Source organism: Heteronotia binoei, chromosome 6, assembly GCF_032191835.1.
Source record: "Heteronotia binoei isolate CCM8104 ecotype False Entrance Well chromosome 6, APGP_CSIRO_Hbin_v1, whole genome shotgun sequence".
Classification (NCBI taxonomy): Eukaryota; Metazoa; Chordata; class Lepidosauria; order Squamata; family Gekkonidae; genus Heteronotia; species Heteronotia binoei.
In genome coordinates, this window is record NC_083228.1 from 37087909 (window position 1) to 37112374 (window position 24466).

A 24466-nucleotide genomic window follows, 5' to 3' on the forward strand; every position below is an offset into this window, starting at 1 on the left:
GTCTCCAAGACCACTATAGGTGAGGGGTTGCCCAAACTGGGACCTGTAGGTGCAGTGGAATAAACAGGGATGGAACTTTAGAATAGAAAGTGGTGGATATTGTAACTCTACATGTGAGAGGATTTGGGGGGATGAGGTTAAGAGAATTCTCTCTCTGAGGTACACTTGGTGGTTGGCCCCACTTTCTCACTAGTTAGGTGTTGGGTCTCTTTGGCCATTTCTTACCTTCTGTTTCATTTTATATAGGACCTCTCTTTTTCTGTCTCTTACCGGGACTTGGAGCTGTAGCAAGTTAACCTTTTGGAAGTTAATTGTTCGCAATAAGTTAAATGTACCTACATGAAAATGTCATGAAAGATGTACTTTTATTTTTCATGTAAGTAAATTGTAAGTAAAATTTCTTTCTTTTGTTACCATTGGAGTCAGATAATCTTTGCAATTTGTTTGAACAGCCTTTCCCCCTTAACTTGTATACATGGAGGATTGGGGATACTACGTAAAGGCAGGTTTTTTTTTTTTTTAACAATTGCAATTGTTTTATGTTACACGCCACAGGGTGGTGCTCTAAGAGGAGGATAGGAAGGTCTGAGAAGACTTTGCCTGAGCATCTACAGGGTGAAATTCTGAAATTTTGCAGACCCTCTCTTCCTGTTCCTCCTCTCTTTGAATTTCTCTTTGATCAAAATGGAATGGATTTGAAACACTCCAAAATCTTTTCTAAAAAGAAAAGGATTGTTGGATTTCAGGGAGAAACAGGGTAAACAGGAATTAAGACTATTTCAATTAACAATGCTATTGGACAGTTGGTTAACACGAAAAAGGCAATTACACCATTCTCCTTGCAAAACTGATACTAGGCCATCTCTTTGGATAGTTAACACAGTGGTTAAAACTTCTTAAATATGAAACAGGTGTAGATGCACATTATTAAAGCATAAAAAGGTTATAGTATACTGTATTGCAGGGGGAACCTGATTTTCCCCTTACTTTTCCCTTCTTGCTGCTTGCTGCCATCTTCCCCTTTCTCTTAGTTGCCATCACCTCCCCAAAACACTTTTATCTCCTGTCCTCATTTCTCACTGTTGTGGCTTTCCTCTCCCTGACTGCCTCCATGGTGTCCATGCTGAATCTCTAGGCAGATACCTCCATGTGCATTATGGTTGCTCTGTCAACCCATGATTGGCCACCAAACCCTAGTTTTGTGATAGCCATTACTGGTTATAATAGATAGATTTCTGAATCTGGATGGGAAGACCTGTGTTCAAACAACTTCTCGGCTATGGAGCTTGGTCAATCCTATCTTGTACATCTGTTATGATGGGGATGTGAGTTCCTTAAAGGACAAATAGGTTAAAAATTAACTAAATACAAGCTAGCCCCCCCTCCCAGGCTAACAGCTTTAGAAGTACATGGGAAGATGCTGGAGGTGTGTAATAGCTTCTTACTCATACGGCTATCTATACACTTAATGAGGCTGTAATTAATTGGAGGCAGACACTAGGAGGGCATGTGATATACTAAGTCTCAGCCTCTTCATGCCCTTTAAAGTCCTAGCAGCTGGCAATGTTCCCACACTTCAGTTATCTGTAGAACTTGTACAGAAAGGAGCCTCTGACCAACAGCCACAGGTAATGTTTTTTCCTACTCTGTTTTTTATTCATGCTTTAGGTATCTCAATAAGGGCATGATTTGGGATTTTGAGCTGATTTAAGCATTCACTCAAATACTGGGGGTTTTATACTCCAAAAATCTTCATAATGAAGCATTACTTGATGATGCTTAATGCAGTGTGGGAGATGTTTCAGTGCCATTGAATCATGTTGCAGGGGCAGATATATGAATACAGAGGGTACCGATCACAATCCCCCTCTACAAAATTGGCTTACTGGACCCATTCCACAGTTTCGCTATGTTCATCTGCATTCCTGTGGTGTGCATCATGGAATGGCTGCTCCCCTGCATTTGGTTGTGTATGTGTGTGAGGGGGGGGGGCGGGGTTAGTTTAGTGATTGTCGGTGAGGTGAGTTAGAGTTACATTGTGACATTTCTGTTCATATTATTGGGTTATAAAATGCCCATGTCATCCATGTAACTAAGATAACTGATCAGGTAATCTTTTATTCAATACAATAAACATCTAATTGAATTGACTTAAGAGATAAATCTGGTTGATAGCACATACTTTCCTTATATGAAAGCACATTAAGATGAATTGTGGGTAGAAGATGGCTTTTGTTGTTTTTTACTGTCTTTGTCTGCATGTTCCTTTTAATGTAAAAGAAATAAACCCTTTCATTCCATTTTATAGTTGAATGAAATAAAAATGAGAATAAATCCATATGGCTGCCATAACTTGCCCGTTATTGCTGGCTTCAGCCCAAAGGTTACACCATTGTCTGTATTTGTTCTTGGTATTACTTACTGTCATCTTGTTACCCTAGATCAGGGGTAGGGAACCTCAGGGATTGCTGGGCTGAACCGAGCCATGTGGGGCCTGGCTGGCCAGTGAGGGTCGTGGGGCCCAGCCGCGCTGTGCAGCAGCATACTGTGCAGATGTACTGTGCAGCAGCCTCCCTGGCTGGCTGACCAGAATTGTTGCAGGGCCTGGAAAAGTTACTGTCACAGTTCAGTTTGCACTTGATTATCCCAGATGGTGTGGCCTAATATGCTAATAAGTGTGTGACCTAATATGCTAATATTAGGGGATGTGGTCTAATATGCTACTGAGTTCCTGCTGGACTTTTTCTACAAAAAAGCCCTGGACCTATGCATTTGCCTAGGGCGGCGGGCCGGGTGTCTATGTGTGTGTGTGTGTGTGTGTGCATGCGTGCCAGATTAGGCTCTCTCTGTGTGTGTGTGTGTGTGTGTATTAGCCACTTTCTCTGTGTGTGTGTCTGTATATTGGCCACTGTGTGATACAGAGTGTTGGACTGGATGGGCCATTGGCCTGATCCAACATGGCTTCTCTTATGTTCTTAAAGGGAGCTGATTTTGATTACATATGTTGTGGAAAGCACATGGGATGAAAATATTAAGTCTAACCCCCCCCTCCCCACAATTTCCCCTATCTGAGTTCTGCCTCTGACTATAAAAGGGCTTACAAACACACTGAATGATCTGAGACCTCATATGATCCTAAGGAATATCCATCTGGACTATGGCTTCTCTTACTGCTTCATCAGAACTACTGCAGAAATGTTTGGTGAATTTACAATATATATAAATCTGCAAAGATCTTTTTGCTTAGCTACTCTTGTTGTAAATAATGAAACTACTGACCAGTTAGTTTAAGTTTTCTCTCCAGTTTTAAAAGCAGACATCATCAACACCAAAATGAATTAATAAAAGCAGAATGACAGCTGAATATTTAATCATACTGCTTTTTTATAGATATTCAAGATGCTGCAGCTGCTTGCAATGACTTTTTTGGTCATGGGATTTATATGTTCAGAAGGCTCCCTGAAGAAAGAGAGAAAAGTCAATCCTGAGGCATTCATGAATATTGTAAGTTGGCTCACTGGCTTGGTCAGCCGTATTATCAGCTTTATGAACTGACAATGGAGTTAGAACTATGTTCATGTGTGTATGTGTGCAGTGCACATGTTTTTTTTAAACATTTTTTTATATTTTTACATTTGTGATCCATTCACTCTTTTATGTGATTCTGTACATTTATACTGATCATTAAAACCATTGATTATTACCTTATGTTATCATTTGGTTTATCTTTGGTTTCTGAGCCAATTGATAGCAACAGTATTTCCTTCAGTTCAGATTGCAGATAGAGGTAGAAAGTAATTATATATTTGAATATTCCCAATCTGCAGAGGAAAACCCATATAGAAAAAAACTGTTGAAGAGGGAGGGCTTTAGCTGAAGTCTTCTTTCTGACATGGAGAGAGTTTTTGTTTCTTTGCATGTCCATTCAAGCATGTGTTGTGCTCCCCACTTCAGTCTGAAGTTCAGTATTCCAGGATAAATCAGTTGTATAAATTGGCCTGATATCTGCCTAAACCAGTAAAAGGCAATGGAATTATGATAGATCCTAGTTCTATACATTCAGATTACTGAATTAAATCGAACAATTTTGTCATTTATTTTGCCTGATGCACTTCATGAATACGTGCACTGACATAGTCATACCATGGATACTTAAAGCTGCCTTATACAGATTGGCCCATCAAGATCAATATTGTCTACTCAGACTGGAAACTGCTTTCCAGGTTTGTGTGTGTGTATTTCAGATCACCTACTGAACATTGAACATATGAACATATGAAGCTGCCGTATACTGAATCAGTCCCTCAGTCCATCAAAGTCAGTATTGTCTACACAGATTGGCAGTGGCTCTCCAGGGTCCCAAGCTGTGGTTTTTCATGCCTACTTGCCTGGACCCTTTTTTTGTTGAAGATACTGGGGATTGAACCTGGGACCTTCTGCTTACCAAGCAGATGCTCTACCACTGAGCCACTGTCCCTCCCTCAAACCTATCATCATGTTCTGCACAAATCCAAAGGCATGTTCATCTGTCAGACATACATATAAAGACATCCTGTCATGCAGGTCCTGAAGTAGGCATTGGTTGGTTCCAGTCCAGCAACAAGGGCAACACACAAATATTGCAAGCCACACAATAGTTTTTTATTTATTTTGTAATCGGCTCCTCTCTCTCTTATACTTAAAAAAAAAGAGACAAAGGTAGTCCCCTGTGCAAGCACCAGTCACATCACGATGTTTTCACGGCAGACTTTTTACGGGGTGGATTGCCATTGCCTTCCTCAGTCATCTACACTTCTCCCCCAAGCAAGCTGGGTACTCATTTAACCGACCTTGAGCCAGCTACCTGAACTCAGCTTCTGCTGAGATCGAACTCAGGTCATGAGCAGAGAGTTTGGACTGCAGTACTGCAGCTTTACCACTCTGTGCCATGGGGCTCCTGCTCTCTTATACTACTACTTCTTTAATAGTATCACACTGGCCGTTTTTACAGTTTGAATTCTGGTGTAAACATTTTAAAATAAAAGATGTGAGGGAGTAAAAAGACTTCTAATAAAACTCCTCCCAATTATACTTCTTTTCCCCTGCTGCCAGTTTACTACTGCTTCTTGTCCTGATGTGCTCTTTCAGCACATCCTTCTAAAAGAATCTGGCATTCTACTTCCTTGAAAATTGATGGGTGAGGAAGAGCCATAAAACAGGACTTCCTCGAAGTTATGAGATTGCCAATTAGATCCAAATATATGCCAGCAAAATTTGTTCGTCTGGAAGTTTCATTTGCAATTGATCTGTTTGGCTATTTGATGACTTCATTGCGATGTTGCTGAAGCAACAACTTGTGTTGCAAACAGTTTAACAAATTTTATTTATTTATTTACAGTATTTGTACGCTGCCTTTCCACCCAATCAGGGCCCCCAAGGTGGCAAACATACAAAAGTTTAGACATTTGAACAATTAAAAACATTTTTACCTTGTAGCCACAGTCTTCAGTGTTCTTGGCAGTAAGCTCAGCTCTACCATATAAAACATTTTCATGTGTCAGTACCAGAAATACTTATGGGGCATTTAAGCTATTCATGTGGTGGTATACTGTACTTACCTTATTCTTCCTTTTATTGTTCCCCTTCCCCACATTTCTTTGATGCTTCTCTGCATCATCAGGCTTCATGAGGCAGCTCACAGAGGAATTCATGCATTCTTAGGTTCTACCTGCAAGTGGTACTTTTTAGCAAGTGCCTATTCATCCTGGAAATTCCCAAGCCAACTGGTAGCAACTGTTCACCCTCTAAACAGAGGATAAGCTCAGATTCAGAAGACTGGGAGAAATATACATATGGGTGCACATGCCCTCTCTTGTCTAAAACATCAGGGTTTTGGAAGATATCATGTCAAGATAGAAATTATGAGATAATTATGATTAGTTTGACGATTTTTGTTAACTGGTTGTTCTCTTTTATTTACTGCATTCCTCTTCTCACCCTCTGTTTCCCTGTCGCTTACACACTTTTCAGAGGTTAGTGCACTTACGCTGCATGGATATATATGTGGTGAGGTTGTTTGCTTTTGTGAATGAGTCTGATGTTTTATAACAATTTTGGTTATTCTAGCAGGTGTCTGCCATTGATAAAGACATTAGCTGTAGGTAGATGATACTCTACTCCCTCAACATCAGGTTGCAGGTTATGGTAGTAGAAACTATGCACACAATATTGTTCCATAAAGAGGCTAACAGTTGAGATGCAATTTCTGCAGCTTCAAGTAGAATAGGGTGACAATCCATATCCAACATTTTAATCTTTAAATCTGTTTAACAGAGTGAGATCATACAGTATGAACACTATCCAAATGAAGAGTACGAAGTCCTTACAGATGATGGCTATTATCTTACAGTCAACCGAATTCCTTATGGCAGAGAAAATTCAGACAACAAAGGTTTTCCTTCTTTTTTATTTTTAAAACAGATAAGACTCATTACAATGTTTTTACAGATCTTCTTTTATTGGATTTTGGAAATAATTTCATTAATGTAAAGTTGGTGGTTGCTCTTTTACCAGATCTTAGTTTGACTCTTCAAGATGGGAAGCATAGAAATGGATCAGAAAGAATAATAACAGCAACAATTAAAAACAAACCACCACCACACACACACATATATACATACATACAAAATGAAAACCTGGGGTGATAACAGATGGGCATTTTGGGGTGGATGGGAGGTGTCCCAAATTGGAACAGCTCAAAAAGCCGTACTGAAGCCTCCACACGCTCCCCTGCAAGCTGTTCCATCCTGTCCATGGGGTGACATGGGTGTGCTCAGATGGCTGTTGCGTACCATTCCTGTCACTCAGCTTGGGTTTTTCCCCCAATACATTTTCAGCAGTCACGTGCATGTATGCACATATGTGCACATGCATGCATATTTGTGCACACATGCACACATTCACTCTGAACAGTTGTGTTAAATAAAAACAAACCCAGATGAGACTTGGGGCAGCTTGGCGGTTTCACACCGCCAAGGGACCTCACTTGCACCCTTCTGCTTCCAGATGCCAAGAAGGCGACTGGCATGTGGCTCAGATATTTGCTACCACTTCGGAAGTGGTAGCTTTCTGAGTCGCACTGTGGAGGCCAGGAGACGGGGTGAGTACGAGACGAGGATGGATGGCAAATGTTTGCGTGTGGAAGGATTTTTCAGGTCAATTTCAGAGCTGTCTCTGAGTCGACCCAAAGTGCTGGTCTGTAATCACCCCCAGGTTCTTTATTTCCTATAAACATTATGCCACCTTAAATTAATGTCCTAGAATGACCCCACATAAGGCTCCTGACTGGAATTGAAGAATCTGGAATTTAGCCAGGGAACTAAGCAAAAGATAAGAACAGCAGATAAAGAACTTTAATAAATATTGGAAGTGCCTCCTTGGTGACTTCGTGATAACATGTGTTGATGTTCATGAGCTGGAATTTCAACCTTAAACTAGGTTTCACTTCCCCAAAAGCTATGCAATTTTCCATGTGTCAGTTGAACACAGGCATCCATGTGACCAATATAGTTATCATTAAAATGAGCAGACACTTAATTACTATGGTACATCCCAAATTAGTTTAATTTCCATCTGTGGGCAGGATGGACAGCTGCAATCAGATGTTGCTGTCCCCCAAACACATGCCTCTTCCTTTTCTAGGTTACAGGCTGCTTGCTCAATCTAACCCAATACAATTGTTGTCCGCTCTTTCCCTTTCACAATCCTAAAGGAGAGAAACATTTTATTATAATGAACTCTATTTTTAAGGTAGATTCAGGTGGCTGTGTTGGTCTGAAGCAGCAGAACAAAGTTTGAGTCCAGTAGCACCCTTGTTCTACCTTTACCAAAGTACCGTACTACAGCCTTCTATTCGAAATTTTCAAGTACCGATCAGTTGTATGCCAACCGGAAGAGGACTGTCTTACAGGCCCTGCGGAACTGCCCAAGGTCCCGCAGGGCCCTCACCTCTTCCGGTAGCTGGTTCCACCAGCAAGGGGCTGTGATTGAAAAGGCCCTGTCTCTGGTCGACTTAAGTATAAACAAAGGATTGTAATATATTAACCAAAATGAGAGACACCTCTGCAAATTTGGTACCATGAAGAGATAATTCAGTGAATGATCCATGATGCCCATGCACTCTGGCTTGATTCAGGGCGTGATACCTGTTTTGTTTACGAGTATGCTAGGGACTTTGCCATGAACTGGTTCTGCAGATGAACATACTGCAGAACCAGTTCATGGCATACTGTGATTGACAGTTGAATCAGGCCTCGGATTCAGCGGGAGCTCACAGGAGCGCAGCTCCTGAACCTTTCTGAAGGTCCCCCCCCCTCCTCCTCAGCTTGTCCATTGAATAGTAAGTGCAACTGCATAACAATCCCTGGATGAGCTCCACCACCCATTTTTCTATAAAGCGATTTCTGGTCACAATCATGTGCAAGCTGAGTCTGTTTGGTCCATTGCTGTCTGAAGTGAACACTTATCTAACAGCTTTGTGGCTGAGCAGAAGCTCTGGTAGTGGCATTTATTTCCTTGTAGTGGTAGAGTTTCATTTCTCTGTCTCACGGGCACTTTTGCAGTAAGTGAAATGAATTCTTCCCCAGGATAATGGATAATGGCATTTAGTAATTAAATGATGTAGGAGGGAAAACTTTTTGTTTGCCATCAAGTCTCAGCCAATTTATGGTGACCCAATAGTGTTTTCAAGGCAAGAGACAAATGAGGTGTTTGCTATTGCCTGCATTTGGACTTCCTTGCTGATCTCCCATCCATGTACTAACCCTGCTTAGCTTCTGATGAGATTGGGCTAGCCTGGGCTATCCAAGTCAGAGCAGGAGGAGAACAACTCCCATAATGTTGTGCACAAATGTGCATGCAGACTTTTTTTTCATTTTAAAAAACCAGCCCCTTCACTCATAATCGCTGACTGACTGATCAGTTTGCTTATTATTTATCTGTATAAATTGTCTGTACAGTGGAGTACAGTAAGACAGGTCTCTCACTGTGTGAAACCCGATTAACAGGCTCCAACTGCTTCTGAATGGCCAAACAGCTAACAGAAAATCAGTTGGGTTTTTTGCCATTGGTGAATAGAATGTGAGCTGAACTAGTGAGTGTTTGAGCATCTCAAAACATAAGATGTCAGCAATAGTTACAGCCAGGGTTTTCTTTTTTCTTTTTTCTTTAGCAGAAATTCATAGGAATGCAGTTCCAGCTGACTTGGTGTCAGGGTGTGTGGCCTAATATGCAAATGAGTTTCTGCTGAGCCTTTTCTATGAAAAAAGCCCTGGCTTATAGCCATTTGTGTAGAAATACTTGAAACAGACTTTTCTTTGTAATTATGACTTCTGAAAATCATGGATTTCACTTTGCACAAAATACCAGAAATGCAAGTGACTGATACACATAATGTAACATACGACGTAACATACAAATTGATTATTAGGGTTTGTAGAATCTTTTGGGCTCAAGTGCCGTGTTCTACTGGAGAAAGTTTTTCTTCCAGACGTTTCGTTCTCGGCTGCGGAGAACATCCTCAGTGGCGTTGCAGCCAGAGCAGGTGTTCTGACCTTCTTGGCTGCTGTGCATTGAGTGAGGCCAGGGCTGCTGGAGAGCTGCTATTTCTAGGCTGGAGGGGGTGTGGTGAAAGGGCAATAGGTTTGTGGATGTGCCCATTGTTTGGTGGGGCTTCCTGGAAGGATAGTGATAAGGAAACTGGCTGTTGAATGAGACCATTGTTTTGTATTAATTGCTGGGAGGTTTGGAAGGGGTGTGAAGATAAGGAAGATGGTTGTTGACTGTGCTGAACAATGGAAAGTCATAATGAAATCCCGAAGAATAGAAATCCACTGATAGATTCAGTTCTAATGTAAACTGAATATCTTGAAAATACAGAAGAAAAAAAGTTATTGACATCATTTAGAGTAGTACCACCAAAAGAACAAATGGCTATTACTAATAGACTGGATGCCCTGAGAAAAAAAAAAAAAAACTACTGGAAGTGGAAGCATTCCCAATGAAAACAGAGGTTCCCCTGAAAAGCCCTTTAAAGGACATAAAAGACTTTAAACAAATTCCCAACCATTTACAGACAATTTCTGTTATCGATAAAATTCTGGTACAAACTGCCCACCCAACAGTAAGGGGAGAAAAGGGTTTTTCACCTGGAAACAAGTTATCAAATGCTTTGAAGAATGGCTGCATCTTTGATGATGAAGCTGGACATTTGAATCTTATTTCCTTTGAGTGACTAGAAGATCGATCCTCAAGGGGGAGGGAATTGGGGCAACTAGCTAAACTCTTGTGTTGGAATATAGCGGGTTGGACAGCCAAAGTTTATGATAAGGGGTTTATGGATTATTTGCGACAATTTGATATTATTTTTTTGCAGGAAACTTGGATGTTGGAAGATTTTGATATATATGGTTATTTTGATTTCCACATCCCAGCAACACCGAGTAATAAGGAGGGGAGACCTTCAAGTGGTCTGGCTACCTTTATTTCTACTGCATTAAATATACAGGCTAAAAGAATTTGTTTACCAAATGATGGGGCCATTGCGGTACACTTGAGTTGCCCAAAGCATTCTATGGTGTGTCTAAATTGTTATCTACTTCGACAACGGTTAAGGGGCCAAATAAGGAAAACATGGAATTTGATGGAAGCCAATATTGTTCATTGTTTACAAAAATATCCTAACGCAAAGTTAATTATGGGAGTGGATTTGAATGCAAGGTTGGGGGCAAATGATGAGATCCTATTTGACAAATTTGGGATAGATCCAACGGGAGGGGAAGATACTAATGGGTTAAATGATCGATGTTCACTGGACTCAGTTGTGAATTATGCAGGGCTATGTTTAGTCCAGCTGATTCACAAACTGAATCTTAAGGTCCTAAATGGAGTAATTCAGGGAGATCATCCTGGGCAATACACCTTCTGGTCTGGTAGCAGACATTCTACTATTGACTACCTGATAACCACCAATGATATGCTTGCAAGGTTAAAGTGCCTTCATATTGAAGAGAGAGCTGAGAGTGACCATCTGCCTCTCAATTTAAGTTGGGATGTAGGGGCAGTCTCCCTACATAATGCCCATGGTACCTTTCTAGAAACAGAAAATATACCAGGTAGGCGGAAAATCAACTGGTGTTCCAAGCTGAATGATAAATTTCTATTATGGACAAAGTCTGATATAGGGAGAGTTATTCATAGAAATTTATCTTCACTGATGGTGGAGGAGGGCTCTAACCATGAGGACTCTATTCTTGATAACTATGCTCAACTAACAGCCCATTTATCCTCATTCCTATCACAGGAGATTAGTAACTACCAGTCTGTGCACTCCCATAATAAAAGCTGGTTTGACAAGGAGTGCATGCAAGCAAAACAGAGACCTATTAGGAGCCTTAAAGAATTTCATAGAGCACCCATGATTGGAAATAAGTTAGAAGTACAAGCTAATAAAAGGGCCTATAAAAATCTTTTGAGTAGTAAGAAGAACACTCCCACACAGCTTAAATAGAAGATATGAATAGAGGCAGCTAAGAACAAGGATCACAGGCGATTCTGGAAAATAGTTGCAGGTACTGAGAAAGTAGGTAATGCCAATAGGGAGTATATAATCCCTGCAAGAATATGGGAAAATCATTTTGAAGAACTATATAAAGGAGATAACTGGGAACCTTTTCCATTGAGGGATCTGAATACTACTACAACTTGGGATCCAGTTTCATCCGAGGAGGTGGAATTTTATATTAAAATCTTAAAAGCGCATAATGGATGCTTGATCCTTCCTTAATCCAATGCTGAGGATACTTGAACTGAGGCAGCAGTTCACCTGTCCTTTTCTGTAGACTTCTTAGGGGCTATACAATTAACAGCTGCAGTAACCAGCCAGCAGTATAATACTGCTAGTCACAACAGGCAGATCCCAAAATGCAAGTGACCAGCCTCCACCTTCCCACAAAGGCTTTACTTCCCAAAGGAGAAGGGTGATTTTGCTTGGCGCCTAATTTAACATTGGAAAACTGCTAACCAGATATGATCCTCTGAGCCAAGAACAGGCTACCCATACATTGGGCTCTGTGATCCTTTGTTACCCCACAGCAAGAGAGGGAAGCAAGAGAAGGAAGTTTCCACACAGCAAGAGAGGGAAGTTTCCAGACAGTGCCTGGGTGACTTATATAACTTAGACATAAATCAAAGAAACAAGAAGGGAATTGATTGGAATCTGGGATGGTCGTGTCATGTCAGATTAACCTCATCTCTTTTTTTTAGTAAGTTACTACCTTATTGGATCAGACAAATGCTGTAGATAGAGTTTATCTTAATTTCATTAAAGCTTTTGATAAAGTTCCACATAATTTTTAAATTTTCTTTAAATAATTTTTTTTAATTTGTTGGATTTATATCCCATCCTTTCCATAAGCAGGCTCAGAATGCATAACATCAAAAGTTACTAAACATTAAAACCAGTTATGACAATAGATACTTAAAAACAATTAAAATATGGTGAAATATAATTACAGTATAATTACATAATAACCTTTTTTTTGTTGACAAGTTGGTAAATGTGGTTTGGATCCTGTTACTATTAAGTGGATCTGTAACTGGTTGACAGATCGCACCCAAAGAGTGCTTGTGACTGGTTCTTTATCCTCTTGGAGAGGAGTAACAAGTGGAGTGTCTCAAGGATCTGTCCTATAATCTGTTCTGTTCAACATCTTTATAAATGATTTAGATGGAGGAATAGAGGGAATTCTTATTAAAATTTGTACATTAAACTAACTTGGGAGGGTTAGCAAATATAGTAGAAGATAGAGCCAGAATACAGGATAATCTTGACAGGCTGGAAAACTGGGCTAAATTGAATTTTACTGGGGATAAATGTAAAGTTCTGCATTCAGGTAGGAAAAATCAAATGCATAATTATAGGATGGGAAAGACTGGTCTTGGCAGTAGTATGTGTGAAAAGTGTCCAGGGGTTTTAGTAGACCATACACTGAAAATGACTAATCAGTGTGATGCAGTAGCTAAAAAAGCAAATTCAATTTTGGGATGCATCAACAGAAGTATAGTGTCCAGATTATGAGAAGTGATGGTATTGCTTTACTCTGCTCTGGTTAGATCTCACCTAGAGTATTATGATCAGTTTTGGGCACTACAATTTAAGAAGAATATAGACAACCTGGAACATGTCCAGAGGAGGGCAACAAAGATGGTGAGGATGGTTGAAGGAACTGGCTGTGTTTAGCCTGGACAGGAGATCACTGGGAGGTGATATGATAACTATCTTCAAGTACATGAAGTGTTGTCATATAGAGCAGGGGTGGCCAATGGTAGCTCTCCAGATGTTTTTTGCCTACAACTCCCATCAGCCCCAGCCAGCATGGCCAATGGCTGGGGCTGATGGGAGTTGTAGGCAAAAAAACATCTGGAGAGCTACCGTTGGCCACCCCTGATATAGAGGATGGGGCAGAATTGTTTTGCATGCAAAATGTTGGCATCCACGAAAACGCTCATCCCAAAAGTGTGCATGCCTGAAGAAGCCTCTAGGAAATGGCATGGTTTTGCTAGCTCCTCCGTTGCGGCAATCTTGTGTGTGGGGATCTTTGAAGGCAATTCATCATTTTCATTCCAGCATATGAAAAGGAACAGGAGTTCCCTAAAATTCCGCAGGGCCTGTAAGACAGTCCTCTTCCGGTTGGCCTATAACTGACCGGCACCAAAACTACCAAAATACTGAAGGAAGTTTATAGATAGCACACTGTTGGATTGATGTACTGATTTTAATGTTTTTTAATGTCTTAATTATGTAAATTGTTATTGTATTTAAAATTCGAATTTTATTGTTAGAACCTCTGTGTTGTAAGCCGCCCTGAGCCCGCTTCGGTGGGGTAGGGCGGGATATAAATAAAGTAAAATAAAAATAAAATAAATAAAACAGTAAAATTTGCTGTAAGGACATTGAGTATCTCTGATGAACTTTGTCATAAGAACATAAGAGAAGCTATTTTGGATCAGGCCAATGGCACATCCAGTCCAACACGCTGTGTCACACAGTGGCCAAAAAAATTACACACACACACACACGTATATATATATACACACTGTGGCTAATAGCCACTGATGGACCTCTGCTCCATATTTTTATCTAACTCCCTGTTGAAGCTGTCTATGCTTGTAGCTGCTACCACCTCCTGTGGCAGTGAATTCCACATGTTAATCACCCTTTGGGTGAAGAAGTACTTCCTTTTATCCGTTTTAACCTGTCTGCTCAGCAATTTCACCGAATGCCCACGAGTTCTTGTATTGTGAGAAAGGGAGAAAAGTACTTCTTTCTCTACTTCCTCCATCCCATGCATTATCTTGTAAACCTCTGCAAGGTCTGCAAGGAATTCATATATGGGATTGAAATTGTAACCCATTATTAATAGTGTTAGAATTTCATGCATTGTTCTTTATCACATTCGATATACATTTTTTATATTTTCAGCTATTATGGCCGTGAGCTATTTTTGCATTGTTTTTGCTTCCAGTTGCACGTTTTCCTCCGCTGGTTTGCATGATTCTGTGAACTTAGGTAGATCATGAGAGGGACGGCAGGAAGGGATACACCAGCCCTTACTTCTCATGGCCCTTTCTTACATGCCCAGGGAAATGCTGATTGCCAGTTTGGGGCCAGGAAACAATTTTCTACAGGCCAGTTTGGCCAGGAATCCTGGAGGTTTTTGTTTTGTTTTTGCAATCTTCTGGGCATGGAACGGGGGTAAGTGGGGGTGTGGGTAGGAGGTATTTGTGAATTTCTTGCATTGTGCAGGGAGTTGGACTAGATGAACCTGGAAGTCCCTTCCAACTCTACAATTCTATGATTCTTTTATGGTATGCAATTCATTTCCTCATTGGTATAGCCTAGGCTTGACTGAGCCCTTCAGGTCTCAGAAGCTAAGCAGGGTTGGGCGTAATCAGTATTTGGATGGGAGACCAAGGGTCTCTATGCAGAGACAGGCAATGGCAAACCGCCTCTGAACTTGCCTTTTAAACCTCACAGAGTTCCCATAATGTGCCTGCAGCTCGACAGCACAAAAAAGTAGTTAAATAATCAAGAGCACTATGACTATGACCATCACTTGGGCATCTTCTTAACATCAGAACATTGCCTGGTTTTGTACACTGGTTGCTACATTGTGTAGAACCATCATTCCATTTAGGAAAAAAAAATCAACCCAGATGGGGCAGTATGGAACATCTAACCATGTGTTTAAAACTCCCCATTTCTTCTTATTTCTTATATTTCAATTCCCTTCACGGTTCTAGAAGTATATGATGAGTTACATGAGCTTCAAGTAATCTCTGATCCAGGCTCTGACTAGCTTGGCTTTAACAATGGAACATCATGTTTTGTTTTGTTTTGGTCCCCCCCCCCGCCCCAATATGACATTCTATAAAATTTCTGGGTTTGCTGACAATGATGGTTTATTTTCAGGTCCAAAGCCTGCTGTCTTAGTGCTGCCCGGCATACTGACAAGTACTGCGACTTGGGTGCTTAATACACCCAACAATAGCCTGGGCTTTGTGCTGGCAGATGCTGGCTTTGATGTTTGGTTGGCAAACAACAGAGGCAGCCGGTGGTGTAAAAAACACTTACGTCTATCAATGGATCAAGAGGAATTCTGGGATTTCAGGTAGGGTGAACCAGAGTCCACAAACCTAGAAATGTGTCTCCTTTTCTATCTTTTGCTCTTCCTCATTCAAGGGCATAAAAGCAATTTCTTTTGGTATGGTGTGTTTATTGCTAGTACATTATGCTATGAATACAATTTCTATCTGCACAGGCGTTTCCACAAACTCCATTACCTAATGGATTATGAAAATGAAGGTTTGTTCCATGTGGAAATTAGAAAAGCTGGGGAAGCAGCAGAGGGCGGCAGAGAGAGGCTATGCAGGCACTGTGTCTGCACTGATCACTGCTGCCCCTGATCTCCTCCCCCCCAACATATCTGTTACATTGGTGCAGAAGGTACAAGTCAGTTTCAAGTGAGGTTGGCAATTAGTTGAGGGATCATATGGAAAAGTGTTTGTCAAACTGATTTGCTTTTGACTTCCAAATGCTCTGTTTCCTGGACTTGCTGTGCTTCTCTGCTAAGCTGCATCCTGCAGCTGTTTCCTAACTCTCTACTCTCTCCTGTACCCCTGTGTTATTCCTCCATTTTAAAAAGAAAAATAGTTCCCAAAACCCCTGCATATCCTATTGAATGTATACATTAGGAGTTCCCAATTTGGTGCCCATGGAATCATGGCACCCACCAACACTTTTTGAGTTGTCAGCCAAGTGTGTTTAGGAAGTGGGTGGGGCCAGGTAGGACTTTTGCCCAGGAAGGCTTCTGATTGGCTATTGGGGATAAATTGACTATGCAGAATTTTTTTAAAAAATGTTGTTTTGGCAGCAGCTGCCACCACAGCACAAAATCTACACTGTATTATTGAAGTTAAGCTATGGCAATCATTTTGTAGCAAGTTCCATTTAGTGGCAGCCATTTTGTTGCTGCGCCAACCATGCCATGTCTGAATTCCAGATGTGCCTGTAGGCTCAAAAAGGTTGGGTACCCTGAGTGAGGATTCTTTATCATTCACCCTGTCTAAGTTTTCATCTGTTGCCAGACTTTTTTCCTTGCCAATAGTTGGGCTCAAATTACATGAGACTTTTTAACAAGTCAGATCCAGGGTTCCCCAAACTCAACTTATAGTCCCTGTAGACACACAGCATTTGTTGGAAATGTCATTTTAAAAGTCTATGGGGCCTGCTTTGATTCAGAACCACAGCTGTGGGGGCGGGTGGAGGGGTTTCTGCCTTTCCTCATGCCTTTTGGCCAAATTAAAATGGCCTTGGGGAAGTTATCAGGGCAAATGTTATTACAGAAAATGTTTTAATCCAACTCTTCTTTTCTCTGTTTTCTAGATACTGTAAACACTGTCAGTATTAACATTATTCCCATCAGGCATGCGCAGTTTAACTTTCATTAAGTTTTCCAGGTTGTCTGTATCTAGCCAATTTCTGATCTTAGTTTTAATGGCATTCATCAAGCTCAAACCACTCTCACAATCAGCACTTAAGTGCTGAAAAGTTCCACAAACATCTAGAAGAATTTAGTTCACTGAATGATTCTTGTAGTTGTGTAAATGTTAGTATGTCTAAAAGGTTTTCATTGCTCCAGCTTTTATCTTCTCTTCAATGTTTAATTTGAAGTCTGAATACTCTTTATCAAGATTTTTATCATATGATTGTTCATCTTTCTGGAACAAAAATGCAGTCACACTTAACTCTTGATTCCCAAAGGAAAACTCATCCACGTTTGTGGGGTTTGATAAGCAGTCTTTGCCAAATACACACCAATCCTGTAATTCATTCTCTGGAAGTCTTTTATCCATGTGGTCATAAGTTTGCCTAATAAAATGGAGAATGGCATTGATATTTACTGTGGAATTGTAAAATGATATTAGATCTTGCACAGTCTCACTGAAACGGACTTTGTCTCCCGGATACTGAGATCTAATTCTCCTGCTTTTGGTTTTGGTGAACTGAAATGGAATCCAATCCAACAGTGGAATCCAGTTCAAATGCTTTAATTCCCAATCAGAGGTTTTTGTTTTTGTTTTGAAAGAAAACAAAATCCAAGACAGGTGCAGAGAAACCTAATCTCTTTTTTTCAGAATAAGACAAAATAATTTCCTTTTAATTCTCCTTTCTCCTTATCTCAACACACCTGCATCCCAGCTCTTTGCCACATCTCTGTGTGTGTGTGTGTGAGAGAGAAAGAGAGAGAGAGAGGGAGAAAGAGAGAGGGAGAAAGAGAGAGGGAGAAAGATCAAGTCTTAAAGTAAACAGTAGAGCAGAGTGATCTCAATGTAAATTCTGCTTCCCAGAATTCCCCCTCCTTCTGCCCCTCTATCCCTCTGAAGAAATGTGCATGCACATGAAAGCTTATATTTCAAATAAAACTTAGTTAGTCTTAAAGGTGCCATGGGACTCCTACTTTGTTCTTTCTCACATGTGGGTGTTTCTCCCCCTCCCTTCACCCCCAAAGGAGGGGGGAGGAGACTTCAGCCAATAGAGGGAAAGGAGGCTTAGCTTTGTCTCTCTCCCTGTGTGACTGAGTGAGCTGGGAAAAGGGAAGCTGTGATGAAGAAGGAAGCAGAAGAAAATGTTGTTGCCCTGCACTGAGCTAAAAACCTGTGTGCTGAGTGCTAAAAATTGTGCACCAGTGCACACTTGCACAGTTTAGTGGGAACACTGCTGCTGTGTGACTATAGTTTAGTCCTTTGTGAGAGAGACAGCTGAATTGCATTGCCTCATATCTCAATCTCTTGAGCAGTAGGCTCTCTCAGATCCAGGCTTCCTCCCATTTGGCAGCAGACAACTGAAGTGGCCCTTTGTTCATTCTGGAGTTGTCTTTGTTGTGCCTGGATTAATGATTTAGAGTGAGCCTTGTGCTATGAATCCATCCACTCCCATAGAGATAATATGGGATTAACTGGAGTTGTCTTTGTTTGTGCCTGGTTTAATGATTTAGAGTGAGCCTTATGCCATGAATCCACCCACTCCCATAGGGATAATATGGGATTAACTGGTTGCCTTTGGAACTACTTAGGAAAATTTAGTTATCTGCTATGATAACAGATATCTGCTATGATGACAGAAGGCAAAAGAAGAAGGGGATGGCAAAAGATGAGATGGCTGGACAGTGTTACTGATGTAACAAACACGAATTTGAGCAGACTTTGGAGGATGGAGGAAGACAGGAGGGCCTGGCGTAACTTTGTCGCAAAGAGCCGGCCTCGACTGTGTGACTGAACAACAACAACAAAGGGCTGGCAGGAGTACACTGGGTTGCACAATGTAGGGAGCACCCTGAAGGATGAAGGGCTATTCCTGAAACAGCCCATCATTTTTTTATAGCATGGTGTGTGGGAGAAGAAACACCCTCTGTGCTAAGCAGCATTAAACATACCCCTGGCTGTCTGTGTAGCAGACTGGGGGAGGGATATGAGGCTTGACACAGTTAATGTGCAGTCTAGGATAAACTAGGTCACAAAGGACACTGGACAAGTTTGGAGTCAGGATGGATTTGCCTGGAATTTTGCTAACCTGTGGGCTACCTTATCTGTAACTTGCCCTAAAAAGCTAGTTAGATTGTGATGGTGCAGGCCAGCCAATTAATAAAATCTAGTTTGACCCACTTATTGTGCCATTGTTTGGTGGTGAGGTGTAGGCACATTTTCACTGTTCCAGGGAGTCAGTTTTTGTTGCTTATCTGGTGATGCACAGTTGTGGAGCATGGAACTTTGGTGCAATTTCCCTGGGCAGTAGCAGTCTCCTGTAAAACAGAAAGTAAGCTTGATGATTTTCATAAGCCATTATAAAAAGGTGAAGGTAGTCCCCTGTGAAAGCACTGAGTCATTACCAACCCAGGTGCATCTAAACAATACCATGGATCCTGTCTTGAGTACCTTGGATGAAGGGCAGGATAAAAGTCAAATAAACATACAGATGAGCAGGGGTGAAATTCTAGCAGGAGCTCCTTTGTAAATTAGGCCACACACCCCTGATGTAGCCAATCCTGCAAGAGCTTACAAGGCTCTTTTTTGTAAGCTCTTGGAGGATTGGCTACATCGGGAGTGTGTGGCCTAATATGCAAAGAAGCTCCTGCTAGAATTCTACCACTGCAGATGAGTATTTATGAATTCATCGTTCTGCATCTTCTCTCTAAGAACAATATGAAATAGGCTCACATTTTTCTTCTACCTACCAAACAAAACAATATTGTCATTTAATTTCCATTTTGAACACCGTCTTCCCATTATTAAGTTTCTATTATATTAATACACAGCATTTATGTAGTGCAGAGTTTTTAAGCACTTCAGTGTCACCTTTACAACAACCCTGTAAGGTACAATGGTACTGCAAATATGTAGCTTAGGCTGAGAGAGAGTGGTTCACGTATGGCCATGTGAGCATTTACGTGGCAGAGGCAGAATTCAGACTGGGAATTTGATGTCTTACAGATTTTTATAGAAACAATCTTTTCAGAAGGCATTTCATACATGCTAAATGAGATGATGCCTGAGGGAGAATCTACTCAACTTGGGCTTATCCAGGCAGATAAACATTATAGCCAATGGGATCAGCCACTGGAAAAGAAAATGAAAGGCCAGGAATATCAAGTGATATGATTAAGAAACTTATAAGACAAATAAAAACGTATGTAAGGAAGTTGGATGCTGCGAGTATGTCTATTAGGGCACGCAGGTTTTGTTTATTGCTCCATTTGGGAATTACCCTCCCTATGCAACTGCCCAAATATTTTAATCAAGTGACAGTCCCAAATCTAAGAAAAACTTTTACTTTGGCAAGAATGAACTCTCTTCGTGATTTTGGAGGGCAGGCATAATAGAGCATCATACTCTAACAGAACATGCAGACGCTCACATGATAAAATTGAATCTCTTGACCATATGATTATAGAGTGCCCTATATTCAATGAGTTAAGGCTAATTTAGTCACCTTTTTACTTAAATATATGGAATTGCCAACTTTGTGATCTCAAATGTCATGGCTACTATCAGATACAAATGATTGTGTCACCCTCTCAGTGGCAAAATTTTCGGTGCAACAATCAAATATAAGAGAAATAATACAATGTCTTTTAAAATAATTTTTGGTTCTAAAGTGCTTAAGCTGATAGCCATTTGAGCAGTACTAGACTGACAGATAGATAGATATAGATAGATATATGAGATAATGCCATTTAGGAGGTGTTAGCAACTTTTCTGCATCCATCACGAGCATAGAATTCATTGTTTGTGTGGTTAAGTATTTTCCACCCAAGACATACTATTGCATTTCTCTCACTTCTCTCTCATTTGTATCAAGGGAGTGTTGCTTAAGAAATCTCTGCTGTGGGTTCATATTCTGCCTTTGGGCATCATTTTCCATCCTCAGGCTTCCCTAGCTCCAAAATGGACAAATGTATTTTATAATGTATTCTAAGCAGTAAATATGTATTGAGTTAATTTACAGAACGGTAAGTAATTATCATGCATGCTTTTAGCTGTCTATTTTATTTTGTTTCAGTTTTCATGAAATGGGAATGAATGACTTGCCAGCCATTATAAATTTTATTCTTGCTAAAACTGGACAACAGCAAATCTTTTACATAGGCTATTCCCAGAGTGCTACAATAGGTATGTTGTCCAACTTGCACAATATTATTGTACAGAAATGCTAAACAATTTATGGTGAAACTACCCAATCCTGTATTTGCCAGTCACTTTACACAGGAATATTTATCTATCTGTTGAAGTATATATGCTTCTGAATGGTGCATATATGAAATGTTTCTAGAGTAAGGCTTGCCCTAGGTTACCTGCATCCACTGCAGAGAAAAGATATGTTCTCTTAGTTGAAGAATGTGCTGTGTATGATTCATTAAACAAAACAGATGTAATAAACCAATACTGATTCTTTCCTTTCCCTGGATTTAATAGCCTAAGACCATGCATCCTTAAAACAAAGTTTGTCAGATGTACAGAAATTATATAGGAAAATAGAGCAATGTGCACAAAAAGGTATATTTAACCTGAAAAATATTAGTATTTCCCAATATTCCTGAATCCCAATATTGGTGTGGTATTGGGATTTGGGAAATATTCAGAAATGCCATTTTTGGGGCTCCATTATACTTTATGGGGACCATTATAGTCAATGATCCCCATAGGGTAAAATGGAGAATTGATCCAGGGATATCTGAGGATCTGAGAGGGACTGTTGTTTGAGGTCTGTGTACCAAATTTGTTGCATAGCTGCTGGTGCCTGTCCTCAACCCCCCCTCCCAAATTTTAAAGATATTGGACTAAGGAATCTAATTCTATGGGCCCCAGAAGAAGGTGTCGCCATCCTCCATTGTTTCTAATGGAAGAAAATGGTGTCCAATGGGACACAGTCCATTTAAATGCCTTCTGTAAGCTGTAGTGGGACTCTGTGTCATGGCAAGTGAATACCTAAGTGTTCACTCCAAAGGCATTTAAACAGACTGAAAACCCTTTAAATGCCTTGTAACTGTGGCTATCCAGTGGAAACAAATTCCAAATCCCTGAAACAAATCTCAAATATTTTGGGGGTTATTTTCAGGGCAACCATTTTTGGATAGCCAAATCACCAAGTCCCTTGGTGATCAGCTGAGAAAATACCAGATAAATATCAATAAGGTATTTTAAAATAATTGAAAGATATTCACCAGGTATTTTTTTGGCTCGGTTTATACCGAGTACACGACCCTAGAGTAACATCCATCATGCAATCTATTAGTTTGAAGGAAAATAAGAATGTCAGTCTTTGAACATCAGGTATGCTTGCAAAGTGTGAAATGTAGGGAGTAATATATTTTTAAAACAGCAACAATATATTAAAAGTTTAAAATATGCAATCTAGTAGGTGAGAACAAAAAGCACATCTGCGGTTTTCTGGAGGAATATTATTGAATTGTTCTATTGTTTTGACTGAAATAAAGGCATTAAGTTGCCCTAACATATATGCTCATCTAAATTTAGGAATTGACAAATGATAAAAATAAGACTAGAGAGTAAAAGCATCCTTAAACACACTGTTATAATGTAGAGGAGAGCATTTATGATATGTTGTTTACTGTTTCACATGTCAATACTACAGTGACAATGCCAAGTCGGCTGGATTCAATAACGAGTCTTTGGTTGAAACAAAGTTGCTAGTTTATTGAAAGTAGAGCTGAAGACCATGACAGAGATTGAAGGACTGGGGTACATAGACATTAACCAAGCTTTTAAGGTATAGATCAAAGGATTCCTACGGGCGGGGCACTCTATGCAGTATATTTTCACACTAGAATGTTACTCCCTCGTTCCCAAGCTAAGGCCTTGGCGTTTCGCACTCCCACAGACACCCGGCTTGAGAAGGCTCCACTATCTTGTTCACATATCAGCATTTCAAAGCAGACTACACAACAAAGGCACAGCTAAGAGAGGGGGGAGGGAGAGGTAGCTAGCAGCATATCGGTGTTCAGTACAAGCCCAGAATCCTTTGCTTCTGAACCAGAGTTAAGCAACATGTTCATAAGAAATACAGCAGACTTGACATACTGCCCCCCCAAGCTCCCCCCCAATAGCGCGGGCTCGAGGCTGCTCCCGATTATGGGTCTGTGCTTCGGGACTTGAGGGGGACGTTGATTCTGCTTGGTGCCAACCGGTGGAACTCGGACTTCGGCAAAGTAGGCTGCAATGAAACACAGGGTAGACTTTACCAAGGGCCGGAGGCAAATCTAACTCCACCGTCACTGGGTTAATTACTCGCTTGATCTTAAAGGGGCCCACGAACTTAAAAGCCAACTTCCTGGATGGCTGGGAGAGAGGTAGATTTTTCGTTGACAGATATACTGAGTCCCCTACTTTTAGCTCCCAGACTGGCACGTGGGCTTTATCGTACTGCCTCTTGTAAGCCTCTTTTGCTGCTTTCAAGTTCTCCTGAATGGATGGCCAGCATTGGCTAGGTCCCTGCCACCACTGCTCGAAAGCGGAGCCCATCCCTGGACCTTCCCCTCTCGGCAGCATAGGGATCGGTTTTCCCTCATACCCATACACTGTAGAGAAGGGGGAGGCTTTGGTGGAGCTGTGGGCACTGTTGTTATAGGCATACTCTGCAAACAGGACGAGATCTACCCAGTCGGATTGGCGTTGACTCACAAAGCACCGTAAATACTGCTCTAGCACCCCGTTTACTCTCTCTGTCTGTCCGTCCGTCTGGGGATGGTAAGCTGAGCTTAGTCCCTGCTCCATTCCTAACAGTTTGCAGAACTCCCGCCAAAAGGTGGCAACGAACTGAGGCCCCCGGTCACTAATGACTTTGTCCGGGATTGAGTGGTGTTTGGCCACGTGATCAAAAAATAGTGTAGCCAGTTTCTTGGCGGTGGGTAGTTGGGCACAAAGGACAAAGTGGGCTTGTTTAGAAAACGTGTCCACCACCACTAAGATGACCGTCTTCCCCCGAGAAGGAGGGAGTTCTACTATGAAGTCCATAGACACAATGGCCCAGGGGCGTTTGGCCGTTTCTAGCGGTTGCAGCAGACCTGGGGGCTTCCCCCCACTCTTTTTCGCCATTATGCACACCGGGCAACTGGTTACGAATTCCGACACGTCCTTTCGAAGGGACGGCCACCAGAACTGCCGGTTTACCAGGTGCAAGGTTTTTACTTAGCCAAAGTGCCCAGCCAATTTAGATGAGTGACAAAGCTGCAAGATTTCTTTTCTCAGAGTCATTGGGACATACAGTTTCTCCCCTTTATACCATAATCCATCTTTTCCCTTCTGCACCCCCTCTGGCCGCCCACCTCCCTCCCTTTCGGCCTCCAGGGCGATG

General features: G+C 41.1%; 1 protein-coding gene across 1 annotated transcript in view; it reads left to right on the plus strand.

Annotated features, from left to right (window-relative positions):
* Nucleotides 1-3394: 3394 nt before the first annotated feature.
* LOC132573659 (lipase member M-like) overlaps nucleotides 3395-24466 on the plus strand; it is a 32612-nt gene continuing 11540 nt past the window's right edge. The window contains exons 1-4 of the mRNA XM_060241284.1: nucleotides 3395-3504; nucleotides 6313-6430; nucleotides 15509-15707; nucleotides 21155-21264. Coding sequence (XP_060097267.1) covers nucleotides 3400-3504; nucleotides 6313-6430; nucleotides 15509-15707; nucleotides 21155-21264 — 532 coding nt within the window. The 5' untranslated portion in view covers nucleotides 3395-3399. The remainder of the gene's footprint in view (nucleotides 3505-6312; nucleotides 6431-15508; nucleotides 15708-21154; nucleotides 21265-24466) is intronic.